A 20,235-nucleotide genomic window follows, 5' to 3' on the forward strand; every position below is an offset into this window, starting at 1 on the left:
ATTATCATACTCCATTCTACCCTCATCCATCAATCATATTTGGACTAAGATACGCATATAGGTGGCGTCCCGATCTCAATATGAGTGATATACATTTAAACATGAAATCTTTTAATCGATGGTACATTTTCTAAAACACATACATTCGTTGCTTCGTATATAATGTGTGAACCGCAAGACTGTTGTCAGGGTTGTTGAATCCAGTAAGTTACCTAGCACTTTTAAAAATATGATACATCGTGAATTGTGTGTCAACTTCAAACTGCAAGAATACCTATACGGACAAAGCATTATGGTTATAAAAGGTTAGATTAATAATTTAACTAGGCCTAATCATCTTTCTTAGGTGTATATCAACAATAATAATTGTTGATAGACACTTAAAATTTGAGACACATTTTGACCACAATTCAGGCATATTTAAAGCAATTTGAACAAACTTTTAGTTTTAAGATTACTTACTTATACTAAGCCTAACGGCATTCAAAGTATTGATATAAGAACACTTTAATTAGAACAATTGTTGATAGACACCATAGAAAGTTTTCACCACAATACAAGCATTTGGTCAATTTTAAGTACAACTAGCTGTGTGCCCGTTCTACGCACGGGGATCTTAGTAGTCAGTTGAAACCTTATTATAAAATGAACAGCAGTTGGTTTGCATATTTTCAGACGTGCTGGCAAAACTATTATATGTATATAAACCTAATATTATGACATATAAAGAAAAAGCAAAACTTATACAGTAAGACATCAGTTAAATTTAATACTACTGTAATAAATAAGGTGCAACACTAACGATAACTAATTTGTAAATCTAACAAAAAACCACTAAGTGGTAACACGTTCGTGGATAATTTCACAAATCAACTTCTCTAATTAATTAGTCCAACTAAGTATAATAATTTCGAGGTAACCAGTAAATATAAAACCATCACTATTACGAGTTTATGAAATGTGGCACAAATAAGGTAAAATTTTGTAAAATAAGCTCTCACCTAGCAATGTACTATTGGGAGAGATACTTGCTCAATGAAACTAGTTTTATGGTATTTTTTAAAGTGATCGAGCAAAAGTCTGCTGCCAAGTTGCAAACTTACATACATTACATTGTTTTTCTTGGCGAAAAAAGTAATTATTTATTATCTTTTTTGGATTGCTGACTTGGTGGGGAAAGTGTTACCACTTAGTGGTTTTTTGTTATATTTTATTTATTTTTGTAGAAAATTAACAGATAAAATAAAAATCCTTCTTTCTCTGATATATAGACAACTACATCTAATTTAATTTCAATAATATTGTTTGTGTAGAACTAAATTCTACATTTTTGGTTTTATCTGCTTTAAACCGATTAAAAACTTTTTGACACACATACCAAAATTACTATTTAACAAACCCCCTAGGCTTAAACTCAGTTTCAAATTTCATCAATGGTCATCTTGAACAACATGAAATGCGTTGGTGTTACATAAGTGTTCTCATAATTAAACCCGTACATCTAAAGACTAGTTTGTTAGAAATAGCATAAACAAAACAAATGTTGAAAAACTCATCTATCCTCAATTTACATATCATCTTGAACAACATGAAACGCGTTGGTGTTACATAAGTGTTCTGATAATTAAACCCGTACATCTAAAGACTAGTTTGTTATAAATAGCATAAACAAAACAAATATTGAAAAACTCATCTATCCTAAATTTACATATCACTTTTTAATTGCTTGTTTAACATACGTAGTGATTTTTCCGATTGTTTAATTTGTTATAGTGTATCAAAACATAAAAAAACCTTAGTACTAGTACTAAGTTTCAAGTTCCTAGGTTTAATATGTTTTAATAAGTAGTATTAAACTGTTAAAAATGACGAGCTGCTGTACCAGTGTACCATCGGTACACTGCATTTTTCAATGGAAAGTATCGGGGAATATCACTGCTCTAAGTAATTTTATATAATAAGTAGTTCAAATCATTCGGTATACCTAAAAAAAAATCTTTATAAAAGTTTTAAAATAATTTTCAGCTGTTCCTATGAATTTCTCTAACATTTAAATTAATGAGATTTAATTGCAGCTGGTCCTTCTTTTGTTTTTATTTTAATCCCATGTTATTTAAATGGGCCAAAATCGTACTTTGAGGGAATGCCAAGGGTTTATGGGCCAACGCACCGACGTGAGACCCTCAAAAGGCACCTCTACACGTTAAGGGCTTTCGAACAACATAAAAAACATTAAAATTTAGCCAGTGGTTTGGGCTGTAGGTCCGTCAACATTCAAGGAGAAGAAGGAGAACACGGAAAATTTGTGAATTTTCAAACTAGTTTTTCTGGCTCAAACACAACCGTTTTTTAAATTCTTTTTTTTATTTTGTTGAGAATGAGTGCCCCTATTCAGTAGATGAATAATTATTTTAATAACTTTTGTTTCTTCAGAGCTATAGACAAGTAAAAAAGCCACTTTGTCACGTCATGTATATATACACTGCAGCAGCTGTGTACCGCTGGGGGACTTGGCGAGGCGGAACGCTGTCGCGTTCCTTAATAGTGATGTGTTGGTACGTAAAAATTATTCTTGTTGATACCACCGGTTTTAAGGAAAATACCAGTACCAAAAACCAACGTTTACAGTTAAGAACTATAGTACATCCGACCAATTAAATGCGTTAATCCAGTTCCGATGATATTGATCTGTAACCGAATTCCCAACTCCATTGATCAAAAGGGTGAAGCCCTTGGAAGCGCAAAATCAATGGTGGGATTCCGGCACAATATTGCTGAGGTGGAGGACCAACAATGACAACACAAGAGCTGGCTGGACACAAATATAAATTTATTCATTCTAATCATATATATATATATATAGGGTTAGTAAAAAGTGTGGAGACCCCCTGTTATTTTTTTAACGGTCCATACTAGAAAAACTAAACTCGGCACACCTTTATGGCATGTTATGAAGTACTTTTTGGGCATAACCATCACTTGGTGTATATCCCCGAAATGGGGGATTTTGGGGGAAAACTCAAAAATTTCAAATACAAAGACCTATCAAGTGACCCCTCATTTTGAAGGTCCTGGTATAAGAAAACAAAAAACGCAAACTAGAGGTCCTTATCTCAATCCAGTAAAAAATGGCAGCCAATTGAAATTCTCAGAAGTTGAATTTAACTTGCAGCTTTCCAAGTCTGGAGACCCCCTGTAAATTTTGTAGCGGCTCACACTAGGAAAACTAAACTCTACACACCTTTTTGGCATGTTATGAAGTACTTTTTAAGCCTAATAGCTACTTGCTTACCAAAATGGGGGATTTTGGGGGAAACTCAAAAGTTTTAAATGATAAGCACCATCAAGTGACCCCTCATTTATATATATATACTAGCTGACCCGGCGAACTTCGTATCGCCTAAGTTATAGGTTTCCCCTAAGACAGACCGATGGAATACTCACAACATTCCCATCCCCAAACACTCCACTTCATTCTTTCAACATCATTTCCAGTACAACGCTACACAGCTGTACAACAGCCTCCCTCTGGCGTTGAAGACCGAGCAGGATCACCAGACTTTTAAGAGGGCGGTGAAGAGATTGCTCTTAAATAAAGTATTTTACAGTGTCCGGGATTTTTTGGCTGGTAGTCACAACTTGTAAATAGTCTTACAAATTTTAAATACCTAAGAAGTTGTGTATTTTAGTTTTACTCCAGTTCATTTTAGTTTATTTTGACATAGCTAACACTAATTGTAATTGGTTGATTTGGCTAAATAAATGACTTATGACTTATGGAAAGAAAGTACCGTTACGTTTAATTTTCAAGATGATCTCGTTCGCATCGCTCAATCACGTCCTGGTTGAAGTTCGTTCGCTACGCTCACTCACCTTTGGGTTGGAGCTCGTTCGCTACGCTCACTCACCTTTAGGTTGGAGCTCGTTCGCTGCGCTAACTTGCCTTCAGGTTAGCTCGTTCGCTACGCTCACTCGCCTGCAGGATGAAGTTCGTTCGCTACGCTCACTCACCTTTTGGTTGCAAATTAGCTGTTGTCATAAATGTAAAAGAAATAATGGTGCTGCACCCTGTTGGTAATCCTTGTAACTTTAATGCTATTGAACATCATAGAACAGAACCAACTTGTTTAATTGAAACAGCTGTTAATATTCATTTATTCCATTTCTCATAAGGTTAACATGGGAAGCTCCAGAGCCACTGGGGCGGAGCCCTTTTAAGAATTTCGAAACGGGAAATAGTTTACGTCCGATTCGCATACCTACAGAATTTACACACCAAATTTCATAACGATCGGTGAAGTCGTTCCGGAGGAGTTTGCAGACAAACACTGTGACACGAGAATTTTATATATTAGATATATATATATATATATATATATATATATATATATATATAAATGCAACAATAATTAATAAGACATTGCCCTAGCCAAGATAATAATTAAAGCTTTAAAAAATAAAAAAAATTTCTTTAATAAAAACAATTTAATTTAAAATTAGAAATGCTATATTTTGGTTAGGCCTGAAATTGCCATAAGGCGGAAACATTTAAATGTACTATTTCAAACAAATTTAAATTCAGTTAGGTTAGGTGGCCACCTTATAAAATCATTTTAAAACATTTAAAACAATAACTTTAGCCCTAGGCCTACATTTAAAGTAAATAATTTTTACATTTACAAACATGAAAAACATTTACACTATCAACAAATGTGGTCGCCTCGCAAAGCCTAATAAATATTCCAAGCGGTAAACAAATAACCGTCAAGGGCAAAAAAAGGGTTTTACCCTCAATCAAGGGGTGTGAAAGAGAATTAAAAGAACGGGAACAAAATTTGAATGAGATATTAAGTAAATTAAATTTAGAGATGAAAGAGTAATTAGTTAAATTGCAGTTAAAAAGATTACAGGGTTTTGTTATATAAGTTAAATAAAAAAAATGCCGACGTTGAGTGAGATTTCTTCATGATGGATGAGACTCTCCAAATGGACTGGACTGACCCGACCGCAAAACCTTGCTGGCATCCAGGTGAGTTAGCAGGAAGTAGAAGTAGGCTGAGAACATGGTGGCCGCTCCCCAGATACTGCAGCACGGTATTAGGCCGGAGTAACCATAGGCCTAGCTGTGTAGGTATCGCCATCAGCGGGTGGTGCACAGTCAGTGGTGTGGCGCAGTCCCATCCGTCTGGGAGAATGCTCATCGTGGTGCAGTTGTTAGCATTCTAATGGTGGCGGTTTCAGATGGAGTCGCCGACCCTGATACAAAGTATAGATCACTGACCTGGCCTAATTAAGGCTAACATGTCTCAGAGTCCATATATTTAGTTTGCACTAGGCCTGAATAAATCAAAAGAGCGTCAAACATTCTCTTTACCTGCAGTCAGCGACCACATTTTTACAAAAGCTGCTCTGTAGTCTAGCCTAATCAACATGGTTTTCTAGAGAGTAGTAACATGATCTCACATGAATGAAAATGCATGAATGTGTTTGCTTACTATTTACAAGTTTAAGAACAAACAAAATGGATATTTAAAAGGTTATTATCTTGGCTAGGCTACTGTAATTGACCAGAGCAAAATGTAGGCTAGCAAGAGTTACTAGCACAACCAAAATTATAACTAGCCTAGAAACTTTTAACGTGATTGGGTCCAGACCAGCTCACAGTTAAACACAATAAAATTACACAAAAATGACTCAAAATGACACGGAAATGACGTTAACACTTTACTAACTTGGTCTTTTAACCATAAACATGAAAATTGGCTCAACTTTTAATATCACTTGTACTGATCAAGTTAACTCAACGAGGCATGCACATTGTGTTATCTAGTGGACTCGAAACTATCAGAAAACAGTACAATAAACATCAAAATCTATAAGTATAAAAGAGGATGTTTGTATATATATTTGTTTGTTTGGCAGTGATAAACTCAGACACCGCTGAACCGATTGCCACGAAACTTGGTACATACGTGTAGAATGTCATGGAATAGGTTTATACACCATCAATTTCGTGATCCGTCCGATCGGCTCCGCCCCAGTGGCTCTGGAGTTTCCCATGTTAACCTTATGAGAAATGGAATTAGTGAATCTTAACAGCTGTTTCAATTAAACACGTTGGTTCTGTTCTATGATGTTCAATAGCATTAAAGTTACAAGGATTACCAACAGGGTGCAGCGCTATTATATCTTTTACATTTATGACAACAGCTAATTTGCAACCAAAAGGTGAGTGAGCGTAGCGAACGAACTTCAACCTGAAGGCGAGTTAGCGTAGCGAACGAGCTAACCTGAAGGCAAGTGAGCGTAGCGAACCAGCTAACCTGAAGGCAAGTGAGCGCAGCGAACGAGCTCCAACTAAAGGTGAGTGAGCGTAGCGAACGAGCTCCAACCTAAAGGTGAGTGAGCGTAGCGAACGAACTTCAACCAGGACGTGATTGAGCCATGCGAACGAGACCATCTTGAAAATTAAGAAGTTAAACGGGGCAAAGCCCGCGGGATTATAAATAGTCAAAGGCAAGACAACGTCTGCCGGGTTCAGCTAGTGACTCTATAAAACATTTCTGAACAATAGTGAAACAGTGAAAAATGAAACAAAATGAAATAAGTAGGACTAGGCCTGGCGAATTCAACTTACCCGTGGTTTGATGGACTCTAGCAAGAAAAGCACTCCATGCTGAGCAATGTGAAAACGACCTATGAAAGGAAAAACGCATGGTACCCAAAAAGAAAACTCTTCCGGAAGAGAACCCCGTAGTTTGGGAGCAATCTCAAACCCAAAATCTGAGAAACGGGAGACACAAACGTCACCCGACGAACGTCCAGCAGACGCAGCCAGTTGTACCAACCACGCAACAAATTAAACAGTGCCGTAGAGCGTTGAGCACATACACACGGCACAGATCTCTCTTGGTTTTGGATTTTCTGACAAAAAGTTATCGAAAATCAGTTATTTCTCATTATTTGAATTATTTGTAAACTACTTTTTATGCAAACATTTTGGTGACAGTTTGAACAAAACAATCTCACCCAAACAGCATTTTGTTATTTAAAAGACTGCGTATTCTCTAAACTATGTTTCGTATATGTAGTTAACATAAGAAAGAAATGTGAAAAAATTACACAATGTTGTGTTTTTTAACGTTTTTAATTTGATTTCCTAAGTAGTAAGGCCATGTATTGTAGGGAAAAGTACCGGTATCAAGGATCGTCGTCGAATAGGTTGTCATGCGACAAATAATTGGGTAGGCCTACGTACGCTTATTGGCTGTATGGTACAGCGATTGCAGCACGTAACGGTGAGTAGAACCCAAAAGTCACATTGGAACACATTGGAAAAGCGAGTTTAGCATCATCCGTATACCGGCAAACCTCTGTTACAATCACTCACTGCAGTTATGATTTTTCACTTTACACTTCACACACACAACCGCCAGTAGTTATGTAAAGGTCTGTTCGAGCGCAGGGTGAGGGTGATATCCCCCCAGAGCGGGTTCATTTTTTGGACTCGAATAACCTTCTAGAGCTGGTTTATTCCTTGGACTTGAATAGCCCCCCAGAGCGGGTTCAGTCTTTGGACTTGAATAACCTTCTAGAGCTTGTTCATTCCTTGGACTTGAATAGCCCCCCAGAGCGGGTTCAGTCTTTGGACTTGAATGTCTGGACTAAGACTCGAGGCACCCTCAGAAATTCAGAGAGCAGTCTTCTGCAGTTCTTTTTCATAGAATCCGCCTATAATTTCCTCGCCATTTTGATCGGCGATCCTATAAGTAACCGGTCTAGTGTTTAGAATTCGTGCTATTGTAAATATCTCCGAAGTCCAGTTTTGTTTATATTTATTCGCAAACACGTCTTTTTTCGTCGTGATACGAACTCTATCACCGAGGTCGAACTTGCTGTTTTTACGAACTTTGTGTTCGTGCTCAATGTACATTTTTAATAGATCAGCCTCGTTATCTTTGTTGACCTCAACTGGTCTCATTTTAATAGTGTGGTGATAATCGTGTTGGTTATACTCATCTGTGACTTCTTGTAGTATATCGTACCACTTGTGGGATTGTCGGACATGGAATTTCACTTTAAGTTTCTCATTCAGTGTCCTATGATATCTTTCAATTATTGCGGACTTCTCTTCACTCTCTGTATGGTATAGTTTGATATTATGCCTCCTCAACATGTTGTTGAACGGTTTGTTTTTAAACTCTGTACCTTTGTCGGTATGTAAAAGCTTCGGTGCTTCATGACCATCACTGTTTGCTCTTTTTATAATCTTCTCGAAAGCCGCTGTCAACTCTGCCCCGTCTTTTTTCTTTAAAGGTTCGGACCAAACGAATTTGCTAAATGTATCTATGACATTTAAAATGTACTTGTACCACTTGTTCTCCCTAGCGTACTGCTTCATTATTAGTAAATCTGCAGCCCACAAATCGTCGATACCCTTGGTGACTATTCGGCGTTTAATGAACTTTTTAATAACCGGCCTGTGCAACTCCTTGGCTTCTAAAACCTCATATGGCTCCTTTATAAACGAGTGTTTCACACTGCCGCACACTGCACATTTTGATGTAGACAACCATCTTTTATTTCTAGTTTTTGTGGTCTTTATGTTTTCAGACGCCGTGTTTATTTTGCACACGCGACAGTACAACTCCATTGCTATATATCGAAATAAAGATGTGCTTGTAATATAGACTTTAAATGCGCAATCGAGTCTTAATTAAGTAAACGATTGAGAATTGGTAAAGTGTGTATATAGCACAATAACAATGTGGCATAAACGTAAGATAAACCTGACGAAGAATCAACTAAACAAATTGCGAATTGCTAACAAAAAGCTCAAACGTGCTATACTATATCTCCCCAAGGAACAGCTGAAAAACGGTAATGTTGAAGTATCGCTTGATAGTGACCAACATAAGCAGGTGGAAAGAGCCATAAAAAACAACACTGGAGTGAGGTTGATTTTCGATTATGCCCAACTGAAGGAGATGATTGATGGCGGTTTATTGCGGGAAGTAATGGAGCTGGCTGAAAACAATATTCCTTATTTTAAGAAAGTTGCATCACCACTGATAAGAGGCAAAGTCGCGCCACTGTTGAAAGATCAGTTTGTGCCATGGCTTAAGAAATTAATTGATAGTGAGTTGGATACTCTGATAGATCAAGACGCAAGTGGTGCCGGTTTGACTAGACATATAAACAGAGAACTGAACAGGGTCTTGAGTGGCGCAAAAAAAAAATAAGCCCACTAACAATATCTGACTTGGAGCGTTGGGCTAATGTTTTACGAATAAGAAACTTTCGTGGTGTTTTTATGAGGGAAGCCTTGCCAAACAAACCGCGTGCAAACGAATGTGGAATTATAAATCTAGGCAATTTAGATTCGGGTGGTACACACTGGACTTGTTATATGAAAACAGGCAACCGAGTTACATATTTCGACTCATTTGGAGACGCACCACCGTTGTTGGAATTAAAAGAATATGTGAACATGGACGATGGTATATTATACAATATGAATAGATACCAGGAATATGACGATCCGCCAATATGTGGTCATCTGTGTTTGGAGGTTTTAAGGAGATTTTCAAATGGTGCGAGTTGGAATGAAATCGAACATGTTCTGAATAATAACAAATATGTATGGTTATGTTGGTTTCTATAATTTTATAATAAAGTATTTTTATTTTTTTTTTATTTTAGTAAAACAAACCTTTTAATGTATATATTTAGACATGGATTATCTTTCGATAAACAGATTTAACGAACTACCCCAGAGTATTTCAGATGGTGTTAGTGAATCTCTAGTTGATGAAAAGATACGGAACTTACAGAATGGATTCAACAGCGGAGCTAAAACAATGTTCAAACAAATAGAGGATAAGCTAATGGGGCATCTAAAATCAACCGATTCTTTGGTGAATAGCATTAGTATATCGGGCAACTATTTGAGTGTTAAAGGGAGACGCATTGTTAACACCGCTAAACCCATAGACAAAAACGATGTCGCAATTAAGGAAGACCTTTTAGAGTTGGAAAAACTCATTAAAAACGTGATCAAAACAACAAAACACATTATGCCGAAAAAGTCTACCATAACTAATACTGTGGATGTGCTCGAGATTCAAAACCATAAGAGAATAAGCGGCGTTGGTAAGGCCATTGAAGCAAACGATGTTGTGGTAAAACTACAATTGGACGAACTTGTGAATAAAATCCTAGAGTTGGAAACCCGTTATAAAACACTAAAAGAAAACGCAAGAGAAAGCATTAATGATTTATATGACAGTTTACCCAAAAACAATTAAGAATATATTTTTTCTTTGCACTATATATTTATTAGAAATGACAATTTTAAAACTGACGGGAAATACATCGTTGTTAAATATCCATTTGGAGCACCCGATCCATTTGGGTGAAAGTTCAAAGTACCAGATAGCGTTGATTGGTTTTTATTCTGAAAACAACATTTATAATTTAGTGCAAACTGCTAGTATGACTTTTGAAAACATACTTACACCTCTGGTGATTAACAGTGGACATTGGACAATGGAATCGCTACAGAAGCACATACGAGGGTTTTTGGAAAAAGCCAGTTTTACTGTGGATATAAATCAGTTTGAAATACTTAAAGAAGGTAATCGTGTTGTTATAAAATCACCACTAAAGTTTCAAATGGATAACACAATGCGCTTTTTGTTGGGGTTTAATGAGGACAAAGATTCAGAGTTATCTAATCACTATAAAGCTGATACTGCGCCAAATTTGCGGCCTGTGGATGTTATCGAAATCCACTGTAATATTGTAAACAGCAGTTATACAAGTCATTCTACACATTATCGCAGACATGCCGAATCGTCGATATTGTACCAATTCTTTCCAAAAGCACAACACGGCTATAAGATTTCTGAAACCCCTCAATACCCGCACTATGTACCGTTAAAAGACGGGTTGAATCAAATTCAACAAATTCAAATCGGTCTGTTTGATCAAAATGGTTCATTATTGCACAATCCTGATTCGAACAGTATTGTGTATTTAGATTTTGTACGAGTATAATTTATTCATAAGATGCAATCGTGTTTTTTTTATTGCGACCTCGGTTTTATAAAACCGTTTATAATACTCAGCGACAGATGTTGCTAATTTTTTGTTTGTCGTAAAAGTATGTGAATATATATAGGCAGACAGTCATGGAGAACTCTAATGATATCGACTTCTCGGACTTCTTAGATAAAATAAACAGAAGCCGTTATATAAGTGTTGCTGACTTGGAGATTGATAAAAAGTATTTGGTAGAGGATATAGAAATTGTGAGTTCCAAGTATGGTGATCAGATTCAAATTATATGTGGCAATATGAAAATTCGACTTCCTGAGAGTTGGAACGCAAGACTGACACCCAACAATATAAAGAAACTTTTGCGATCTGATAAACCCGTATTTGTTGTATACAAGGGCACAAAATCGCTTAGTGGTACTAGAAAAATGCACGATGTAGTGTTTACAACAGATTGAGAACAGTAGAAGATTATAAAAACAGGTTTTGCAAAAACTACTGAAGAATATTTCCCAAACGACAATTGAAGAAGTTAGGAGTTACTACAATAAATTGTATATGATGAAATATTTAATGAAAGTTTACTATTTTAATATTTTTTTTACTCACGATCAATATTCAAACCACATTCAGTACATTCTGCTGACACTATTGCAACTGATAGTTCAACAGCATGCTTTATATTGGTTTTATATCAGTATAACTAGTTCAACTTTCAGACACCTAAAACACTGAAACTTTCGAATACTTACAACACAGTTGTTTGGTTCCTCAGTTGAGAGTTTTTCGGTTTCACTCAACTGAGTTTGCTAGTCACACAATGTTACACAACACTTACACACACACACTGCCATTGTGTGTACACCGTTCTACGGTACACTGCGGTGTTTACACTGCCGTTGTGCGTACACTGTTCTACGGTATATATAGAAGACAAAACGTAACTGCGGCCAGTCCGAGAGTTGAACCCAGATAAGAAGCACGGCCGGTCTGCGTCATCAGTTGTACAGATAAGTCTATCTCAACTCTGGTGCCCTAGTTTATAATTGGCGTACCGGTATTCATTTAGATGATGTATTAAAACACATTCACACAAGTTTGTTCTCTAACAAAAACGGACTGTTTGTGCTCGTGTATATATAGTATAATGTCTAAAATCGACATAGCGAATAATGAGTTTGAGTTTAATGGTCATAGTATTTCAATTATACTTGATCATGCTAACAAACCGTGGTTTGAAGGAAATTCTATTGCAACCATACTGGGCTATGCGAGACCGGTAAAATGTATTTACGAACATGTTATTGGGCGATTAAAAAAAACTTACTCAGAACTGAAAAGGCATGACACACAATCCACTATACGAAAACATCCCAACACTGTTTACATAAACGAGCGGGGTGTTTGCTGTTTGATGGGGGCTAGTAAGAAAATGGACGAATTTAGAAGTTGGTTGTTTGAAGAACTTTTTCCCAGTCTAAGCAATATCGAACATGTAGAAAAAAAACTAATGTATAAAAATATAATGAAAAATAGGACACAACAAGTGTTTTGTTTATTTAAAAGTACAAACACAGATTCTAATAAAAGAATATACAGATTTATTGATGTTCAAAACAGACGTTTGAAGAAAGCTAAAAGGTGTGTGCTGCCTTTAGAATTCGAAATCTGCTATGAATTCGAATACATCCATGATGGTGAGTTGGTAATTGATCAAGCACTTAAACAACTAACAGATGAGGGCATCGAAAAATGCAATAGAAATACAGCAACTGTGGATGATAATTTTGATATGTTAGCATTTGTAAAAAATATAACAAGAACAAAAATTTCATTTATTAAAATCGATCAAGCTATGAATATCCAATACACCGAATAATCAAAACATTGGAGACATCTTAAAATTACCGTTACCGTCAACAGTGGGGTTATATAAGTGATGAATATTGTTAGTTACCACGAAGAGGCGTCGGATACAAACCTCATACCCCAGCCACTTCGCTGTTTAATTAACGGTAATTCAGGTAGTGGGAAGACGAACTTGTTGTTGAATCTGATTTACAACCCTAGTGGCGTGCTGTTTCGGAATTTATATATATTTAGCAAATCGATTGAACAAGCGGCATACGTGGAATTACGTCAAAAGTACACGGATATAGAGCGGACATTGAATAGGAAGATTGTGTATTTCTTTAGCAATTGTGAAGATTTGCCCCCTTTGGAGGGGTGTAAGAAAAACTCACTTGTTGTGTTCGACGACTGTCTGATGGAAAAGCAAGATGTTATAAAAAGCTATTTCATCAGGGGCAGACACAGGAACTTGTCGTGCGTCTATCTGAGTCAGAGTTACGGTAGGGTTGATATGCAAGTCATACGTAACAACGTGAACCTGTTGTGTGTTTTCAAGCAGAACAAACACTACACGAAGCGTATCTATGACGACTTTGTGGGCGCCGATATGACGATTGGCGAATTTGAAACAATGTGTAAGAAATGCTGGAGCGAGCCGTTTGGATTTTTGTCTATAAATATGACTAAAAAGCCGCACAATGGCAAATATATGCGCAACCTGAAAGACACATTGACAAACGATATTACTGGGGGTGTTTTATGTTAAACGTGATATTTTCGAAATCCGTGTGTATGCGGCGTTTTTTGCAGACCCAACATTAAACGCTATATATACGTGATATTTTAGAAATCCGTGTGTATGCAGCGTTTTTTTAAATCATAATACATATGAAGACATGATGTTTTTTAATGTAAAACTAACAAGGTTTTAATGGTTTATACTTAATTTTGTTTTCAACCTTTTTTGTGAAATAAAACTGGAAAAGTCGAAACATTTATAGATATGAAAAATAAGAGGAAAACCGACGATAAAGACATTATAAAGACACTGATGAAAAAACAAAAGATGGTGGATAAAAAGTGGCCCGACGAAATGAATTCTGAGGCAGCAAGAAGAATTGAAAAACTGCAAAATCAGTGGAAAACAGATGGCGAAATAAATCAACAAGAACAGGCAAAAGAGATGAGAACCGTTTTCAGTGTGCACCCGACTTTCTCTACTAAGCCGAAAAACCAAATGCTACTACCGACTAAACGCGAAAACAAACCCCTAACTGTTAACGAGGCTAGGGTGTTGGATAAGCTGCAGGACAAATTAAAGAGTGATTCTGAAACCGTACGAGTATCTGAGGCCGATAACGCACGTAAACGGGAGGAAATTCAGAAGCCTATTGTTGAGGCGATAAAAGAACAGACCGAAACTATTAAGCTTGAAAGAAAACCTAAACGCGTACAAGTCATTAGAAAACCCACGTTTAGACCCAGACTATCTAGCACACCCAGTGACGTCCTAGCTTCAGAATTGCCCATAGATCCAGAGGATGTGTTTGAGCATCCTACTGCAACACCGGCTGTGGAAGCTGAGGAACAGCAAAATCGCTCGATCCGCGAATTCACAGAAAATGAAAATATCGGAAGCATCGCAAAACAATGTCTCGCATCCAGTAATGACAAAACTTTTGGCTTCTATTACGACTTCAACAACAACAAACTCGCGATCGGATCACAGCCTGTGTCGATCGAAAACAACGACATCATTTTAGACAAAACGATGGACAGATATGTCGGAACTCCGGGATTGTGGAAACTCTTAACGAGGGCGGAACTTCCCGGAACACATTCCGACTCGGCTGTCGGTGTCTCGTCGAAGATGAGGCTTATAAGCGCGGGCGTGTTCACTTCGCAGGATTTTGAAAAATACAAAGACATCTTAATTAAGACGCACGCCCTGTATCGAAACAACGATCCTTTATCACGCAGGCCCAAGTCGAGTGGCGGTTGGAAATGGACAAACTTGATAAGTGATATATGGAAGGATATTAAAAACGACTCTAAAGCACAGGGTAAGGGTCTACTAATAGACTCAAACAACCCTGTGGAATACAGATATATAGACGATTACAACGAACTGAGTGATAGAATAAAGTTCATACAGGCCGAGGAAGAGGCCGGCAGCAATAGTTTCAACAATGAGAAACTCGCCATTGTTAAGCTCTTGGGCGATAAGATGGAAAAAGCTATCGCGGGACCAAAGGGTATCTCGACTTTAAACGAGTGTCTAACAGCGCTCTCGGAGGAAAATGGGATAAACTCTGTTTTGTCTAAAGGTTGTAGACACAACGGGTTAGTGTCGGACAGAAAAAAATATATACACATGTTCAACAGAAGATGAATTTGTTACAACTTTTGTATTCTGTGTTGATTTCTTAAAAACGACATTGCGAGGTTTTATATTTTTTATTGGGGATTGAAAACTTGAAATCTATATATAGATATGGAGAAATATTATAACGAGGCATCTGACAAGATAGAGAGGTGTGAATACAACACCGTGCTGCCCGTGTCGGATCTGAACTTTAATTCGCCCAATAAATATATAGTGTTCAAATTAGACCACGGGGATTCGTTCTACGACAGACGCATACAGTTCCACATACAGGGCGAGGTGGTCAAAAAGGCGGGTGGGGCTTATGCCCAAGCGGATCCGATCAGGCTCATAGACAATTTCGCAGCATTTCTGTTTAAAAGAATCGAACTGAGAAAACACAATCAGCTGATCGACTCTGTGGACGAGGTGGGCATCACTAGCACGATCAAGGCGTTGACGACGTACAGCAAATCTGGCGAAAACACCTACAACAGCAGTGGGTTCAAATCGAAATTCGACAAAGGGGGAGGCAAGTTTGAGGCCATAGGCACACTTTCCCACTTGGGATTAGCGTTTTTCGACAGTCAGTTGTACCCCATGTATAAGGGCGGATTCGAAATCGTCTTTACACGCGCCGAGGACAATGACGCCATTTTCCGCTGGACAGAAGGCGTCGCACCTGCTGCAAAAACGGCTGACGAGGGCAAGATTAAAATCACCCTCTTTGTGTTGAGGGTGCCGCTCGTCGAATACGACCCCGTGAAGAAGGTGCCGCTCATTGAGGGGCTCAGGAGGTTGAGCGACAAAAACGACTTGCAATACAGATATTATACTTGGCAGTGTGTCGAAAAGTTTGGCGTATTCGGCTCGTCGTTTAGTTTTGATGTATCAAACATATTCAGGAATGTTTCCAACCCCGTATTCGTAATCGTGGGTCTGCAGACGAATCGCAAGAACGATCAAACAAAGGACCCCAGCAAATTCGACAGTGTCAATATAAAAAACTACAGTGTGAAAATAAATGGTCTGCGCTATCCACAGGAGCCGCAGAACCTGAACATCACGGACAAACAATACGGCGTTTTATACGAAAGCTACTCCGCCATACGACAGGTGTTGTTTAAAGACGAAGATGTGTACCTAAACGATATTGACTTTGTAAATAATTACCCACTGATCGTCGTGGACACTCATCATCATCCGTTTAGCAGCGACACGAACAGAAACGATGTGCAAATAAATTTGGACTTTACGAACGCCGTAAGTAGTCCGGTAGCCGATCAGGGGACAACCGCTTACGTTGTAATTATTTCAGAAGCGGGGTTCACTTATGACATTAATAAGAATTATATAAAAATGTTCTGATTCATATTTTTTTTATAACACAAAAAGTGTACAACAAACGTTTAAAATACAAACTGCTTTCGGTGTGAATAAATTATTAATATATGAAATGCGAATTACTAATATAGGAATGGATAATTTTACGTCACTGATTTGGAAAGAACACAGGGAACCAAAAGGAGTTCTCACAGACAATTTTGTCAAAAGGTTCGATCGCTATGTCGATTGGAGTCTGCTTTCGAGGTACTATGCCTTAAACGCGCCTTTAGATTTTATCAGAATGTATCAACACCGATTGGTGTGGGCGACTCTACTCCGATTTCGCACATTTTCAGAAAGCGAACTCGATGAAATGATGATTAATTTCGACAACGACTGCTGGCTGGTGTTGAGCAAATATCAAAAACTAACAGAGGAATTTGTCCACAACCACAGATATAAAGTGGATTGGGAGATGATTGGAAAACACCAAAATGTCAGTGATGCATTTTTGAACAATCATAAAAGATATGCATCCGCCGAAGGAGACTACTGAATGGTGTAACTGAAAAAAAAAATATTTTTAATCTATATTTCCAGCCGCTTGAATTTCCAGCTCTGCGACTAGTTCAATCGGCACTTTGAAATGCCCCCACGGAAGAGTGTCAATGCCGTTTTCTAGAATGAAGCGTTTATCATCGTGGGCAGATAGAGACTTTTTGTGCAGCTCTATCGAGTAGAGGTTGTGGCCCTCGCTTCTTATGGAGTTCATTGTTTTATAAATATCCACACTGTCAAACAGGCAAGTCTTATAATCGTCGAACGTCAGCTCGTGTTTTACTACGGATTTCTTCACACCTTTGGCCTTCTTTCCGCTTTTTTTCTTTTCGTCCTCGTATGCGTACATCTTCGACCTCAGACCCACAAACTCCCTCATCACCACACCGGCGAGCTCGTCTTTCCACTTGCCCAAGACCTTCTTGTTTACGCGGGGCATGTCGTAGGGGTTATTTTCTTTGTAGTCGCTGGTATCGAAATGCTCAATCATGCTTTTCACATCTTCATAAACATCATTGGTCTCTATGACCACATTAAGAGAATCAGTGTCTGTATACTCAACTCTAACCCTGTCGCCGTATTTCCTCTTCAAAACATTATAATGGAAGTCGTAGAGGAACGTCTTCGATATATCCAAAACACTCATTCCGACATAAATGGGCTTGTTGAAATAACAGGTGGTTTTGCTCATATGAATAGCGGCCAGGTTTTCTGTGAAAATGGTGCTGCTCTTGAAATTGGGCCGGGCAACCCACTTCTCTACCTGTCTGTCTTGTGTGGCGAGTCGGATGTCCACGCGGTTCCGGATGTTCTCCATAGTTTTTCCAAACACTGAGTTGTTCATGAGTTTAAAGAAATCCTTTTCAAAATCGTTGGCCGCCTTGGTTCTCATATCTGTGTTCAGATCTATATACGACTTCAACCACGGTCCTTGGTCAAACATTATGACTCTATGGATTTTTTTCAGCCTCATCCCCAACGAGAGGTACAATTTCAAGTTGCGATAGTGTAGTACGTATTTTTCTTTTTCATACAAGGTGGTGAGTAGCTTTTTAGTTTTCGAACCCGGAGGCGATCGTAGCTCTGGTGCTAGTGGGAGATCTCTGTGCGCGTCATGCAGCTCTTTAGGATACTCCAAATCAACCTCTAGTATATAGCCAGTCGAGGATGTGTCTGATACCCCACGTACGTCGAAATTATCTGTGTTCTCTAGCCACCGTATATTCCCATAACATAGCGACGACACCATAGCAAAACCATACATATTGTTCTGGTCCAGGTATAAAAGATAGGAGTTGGGTTTCTCCGGATCGTAATCGTGCATATATGGGTTGTTGGCCTTAGCATATCGGTGACAACACTGCGAGACCCCTCCTCGAATTCCTTTGGTGATCATTAGCACCATCTCATAGTCTGTTAACTGATCCAGACTTACTCCTGTGATTTTCAACATGGCGTCCCACGCTAAGCCCGGAGAGGTATAATACCAAGCCGGATCGAGTTTGTAGGTATTCATACAAACTTCACGAAAGTTCTCAATGACGTCCGCAAGGAGCAGCGTGTCTGTTCTGTTATACAGCGCGGTGTATTCTTTTAGGTTTTTAATCTGGAAACTCTCCCACACTTTGCAGGCGTGCTCGTAGTCGCTGTCCTCTATGTTGGATTTATTTAATCTGTTGTAAAATGACTCTTTCGGGGGTAAAGCGGTCTCATCAAACTTTTCAATACAGTCCATATAATCGTATGGATACACTCCTTTTTTGCACACCAGTTCTAGTTTATCCCCACTGAAATATTTTGTAGTGTGTCGAAACTGATCTCTGTTTAGGTTGTTAACCAAACTATCGAGGCTAGAAGGCATGAATCTGAACGAATCTAAAAATCGTAAATTTACACCACCGGGAACAACCACCTCATAAGATATGTATTTTTCTTCATTATTAGGCACAACACGAATGTTCTCATTGTTTATGCCGAACATCTTTATAAACAGGTGGGTGTCGTAATTACTCAAGTTGTGAACAAAAATTGGTATGAAGTTGGGTTTGCGGAAATTCAGATTGCAAACCTTATGTGCCACACCTCGAAACCTCCCGGAGAGATGGTCAAGGTCGAGAGCTCTCTCATCTTTTTTGTTAAAGCGCCTACAACAAATATGACAGCTACTAGCACCAGCTATAGCTAGACGATCATCATCTGTTAAACGCATGGGTTTGGCAGCGTCTCTACTGTATAATGTGGCTACTTCTTTAGATACATTCTCAATGCTTTCAACAAACATCTTTGCAGCATCTGGACCAAAATAATCAATTGGGTCCTTATAATCACCCTCACTATATACAACATACAATGAGAAACTGATGGCTTCGTGAGATTGATATTTTTTGGTATACGACTTATCATCCGACAACTCGGGATCGCATGACGCTATGGGTGCTAAAATACTTTCAAAATCAGCATAGCATACAAAGGGGACTCTCATCTTTTTATAATGATTGCGGAAATAAACCCGTGGAGGAAAATCCCCACTCTCCGTAGTAATCATTTTTGGCATTTTTACACGTATAGGATTATGGTTGTTGCAATTTTCCTTGTGTGTTTGTAGTAGCTCCTCTCCAAAATGCATGAGGCAGCGATTACATATCCATTTTGTTTTTGTTCTTTTGCTGATTTGAGACCTCACTAATCGACTTAAATTTTTTATCCAACAATAGTGAGTATTACCTCCTGCGTTTTTTAAGTACAACAAATTTACATGTCTGTCTTTCTCATCTTTAGTTATGTATAATGGATATGTAATGTATTTTGATTTCTTTTCCTCAGTTTCTTTATCATTTTTCTTGTTGCATCCGGGATAATCTTCAAAGTATTCCACATCATTGATATTTTCTTGTTTTTCACAACCATACACATTTACAGAAACCCCCGATCGTTTTTCAAATTTTACCACATCAGTCAATGCTACTGGAAAATCAATATCTTTCAAAGCTTCATCGAATTCGTGTTCATGTTGTTTATATTTTGTAACTCTTTGAGGATCCTTTGCAGCAGGATAAAGGGCTGATAAAACAGACCAC

At 38.1% G+C, this 20,235-nt stretch overlaps 1 protein-coding gene across 1 annotated transcript; it reads right to left on the bottom strand.

Moving 5' to 3' along the window:
- Positions 1-17,183: 17,183 nt before the first annotated feature.
- Positions 17,184-19,703, bottom strand: LOC129000310 (uncharacterized). Its single transcript, XM_054427272.1, has one exon. It carries the CDS (start codon positions 19,701-19,703, stop codon positions 17,184-17,186), a length of 2,520 nt encoding a protein of 839 aa, XP_054283247.1.
- Between the last annotated feature and the right edge of the window lie 532 nt (positions 19,704-20,235).

The sequence above is a fragment of the Macrosteles quadrilineatus genome, unplaced genomic scaffold (genome assembly GCF_028750875.1).
Source record: "Macrosteles quadrilineatus isolate MER2022 unplaced genomic scaffold, UCM_ALF_1.0 Scaffold_8__2_contigs__length_117827958, whole genome shotgun sequence".
Lineage (NCBI taxonomy): Eukaryota > Metazoa > Arthropoda > Insecta > Hemiptera > Cicadellidae > Macrosteles > Macrosteles quadrilineatus.

What these genes read in the sequence shown, in the direction of transcription:
- LOC129000310 (XM_054427272.1), bottom strand. Translation starts at nt 19,703, where the DNA reads ATGATTACTACGGAGAGTGGGGATTTTCCTCCACGGGTTTATTTCCGC.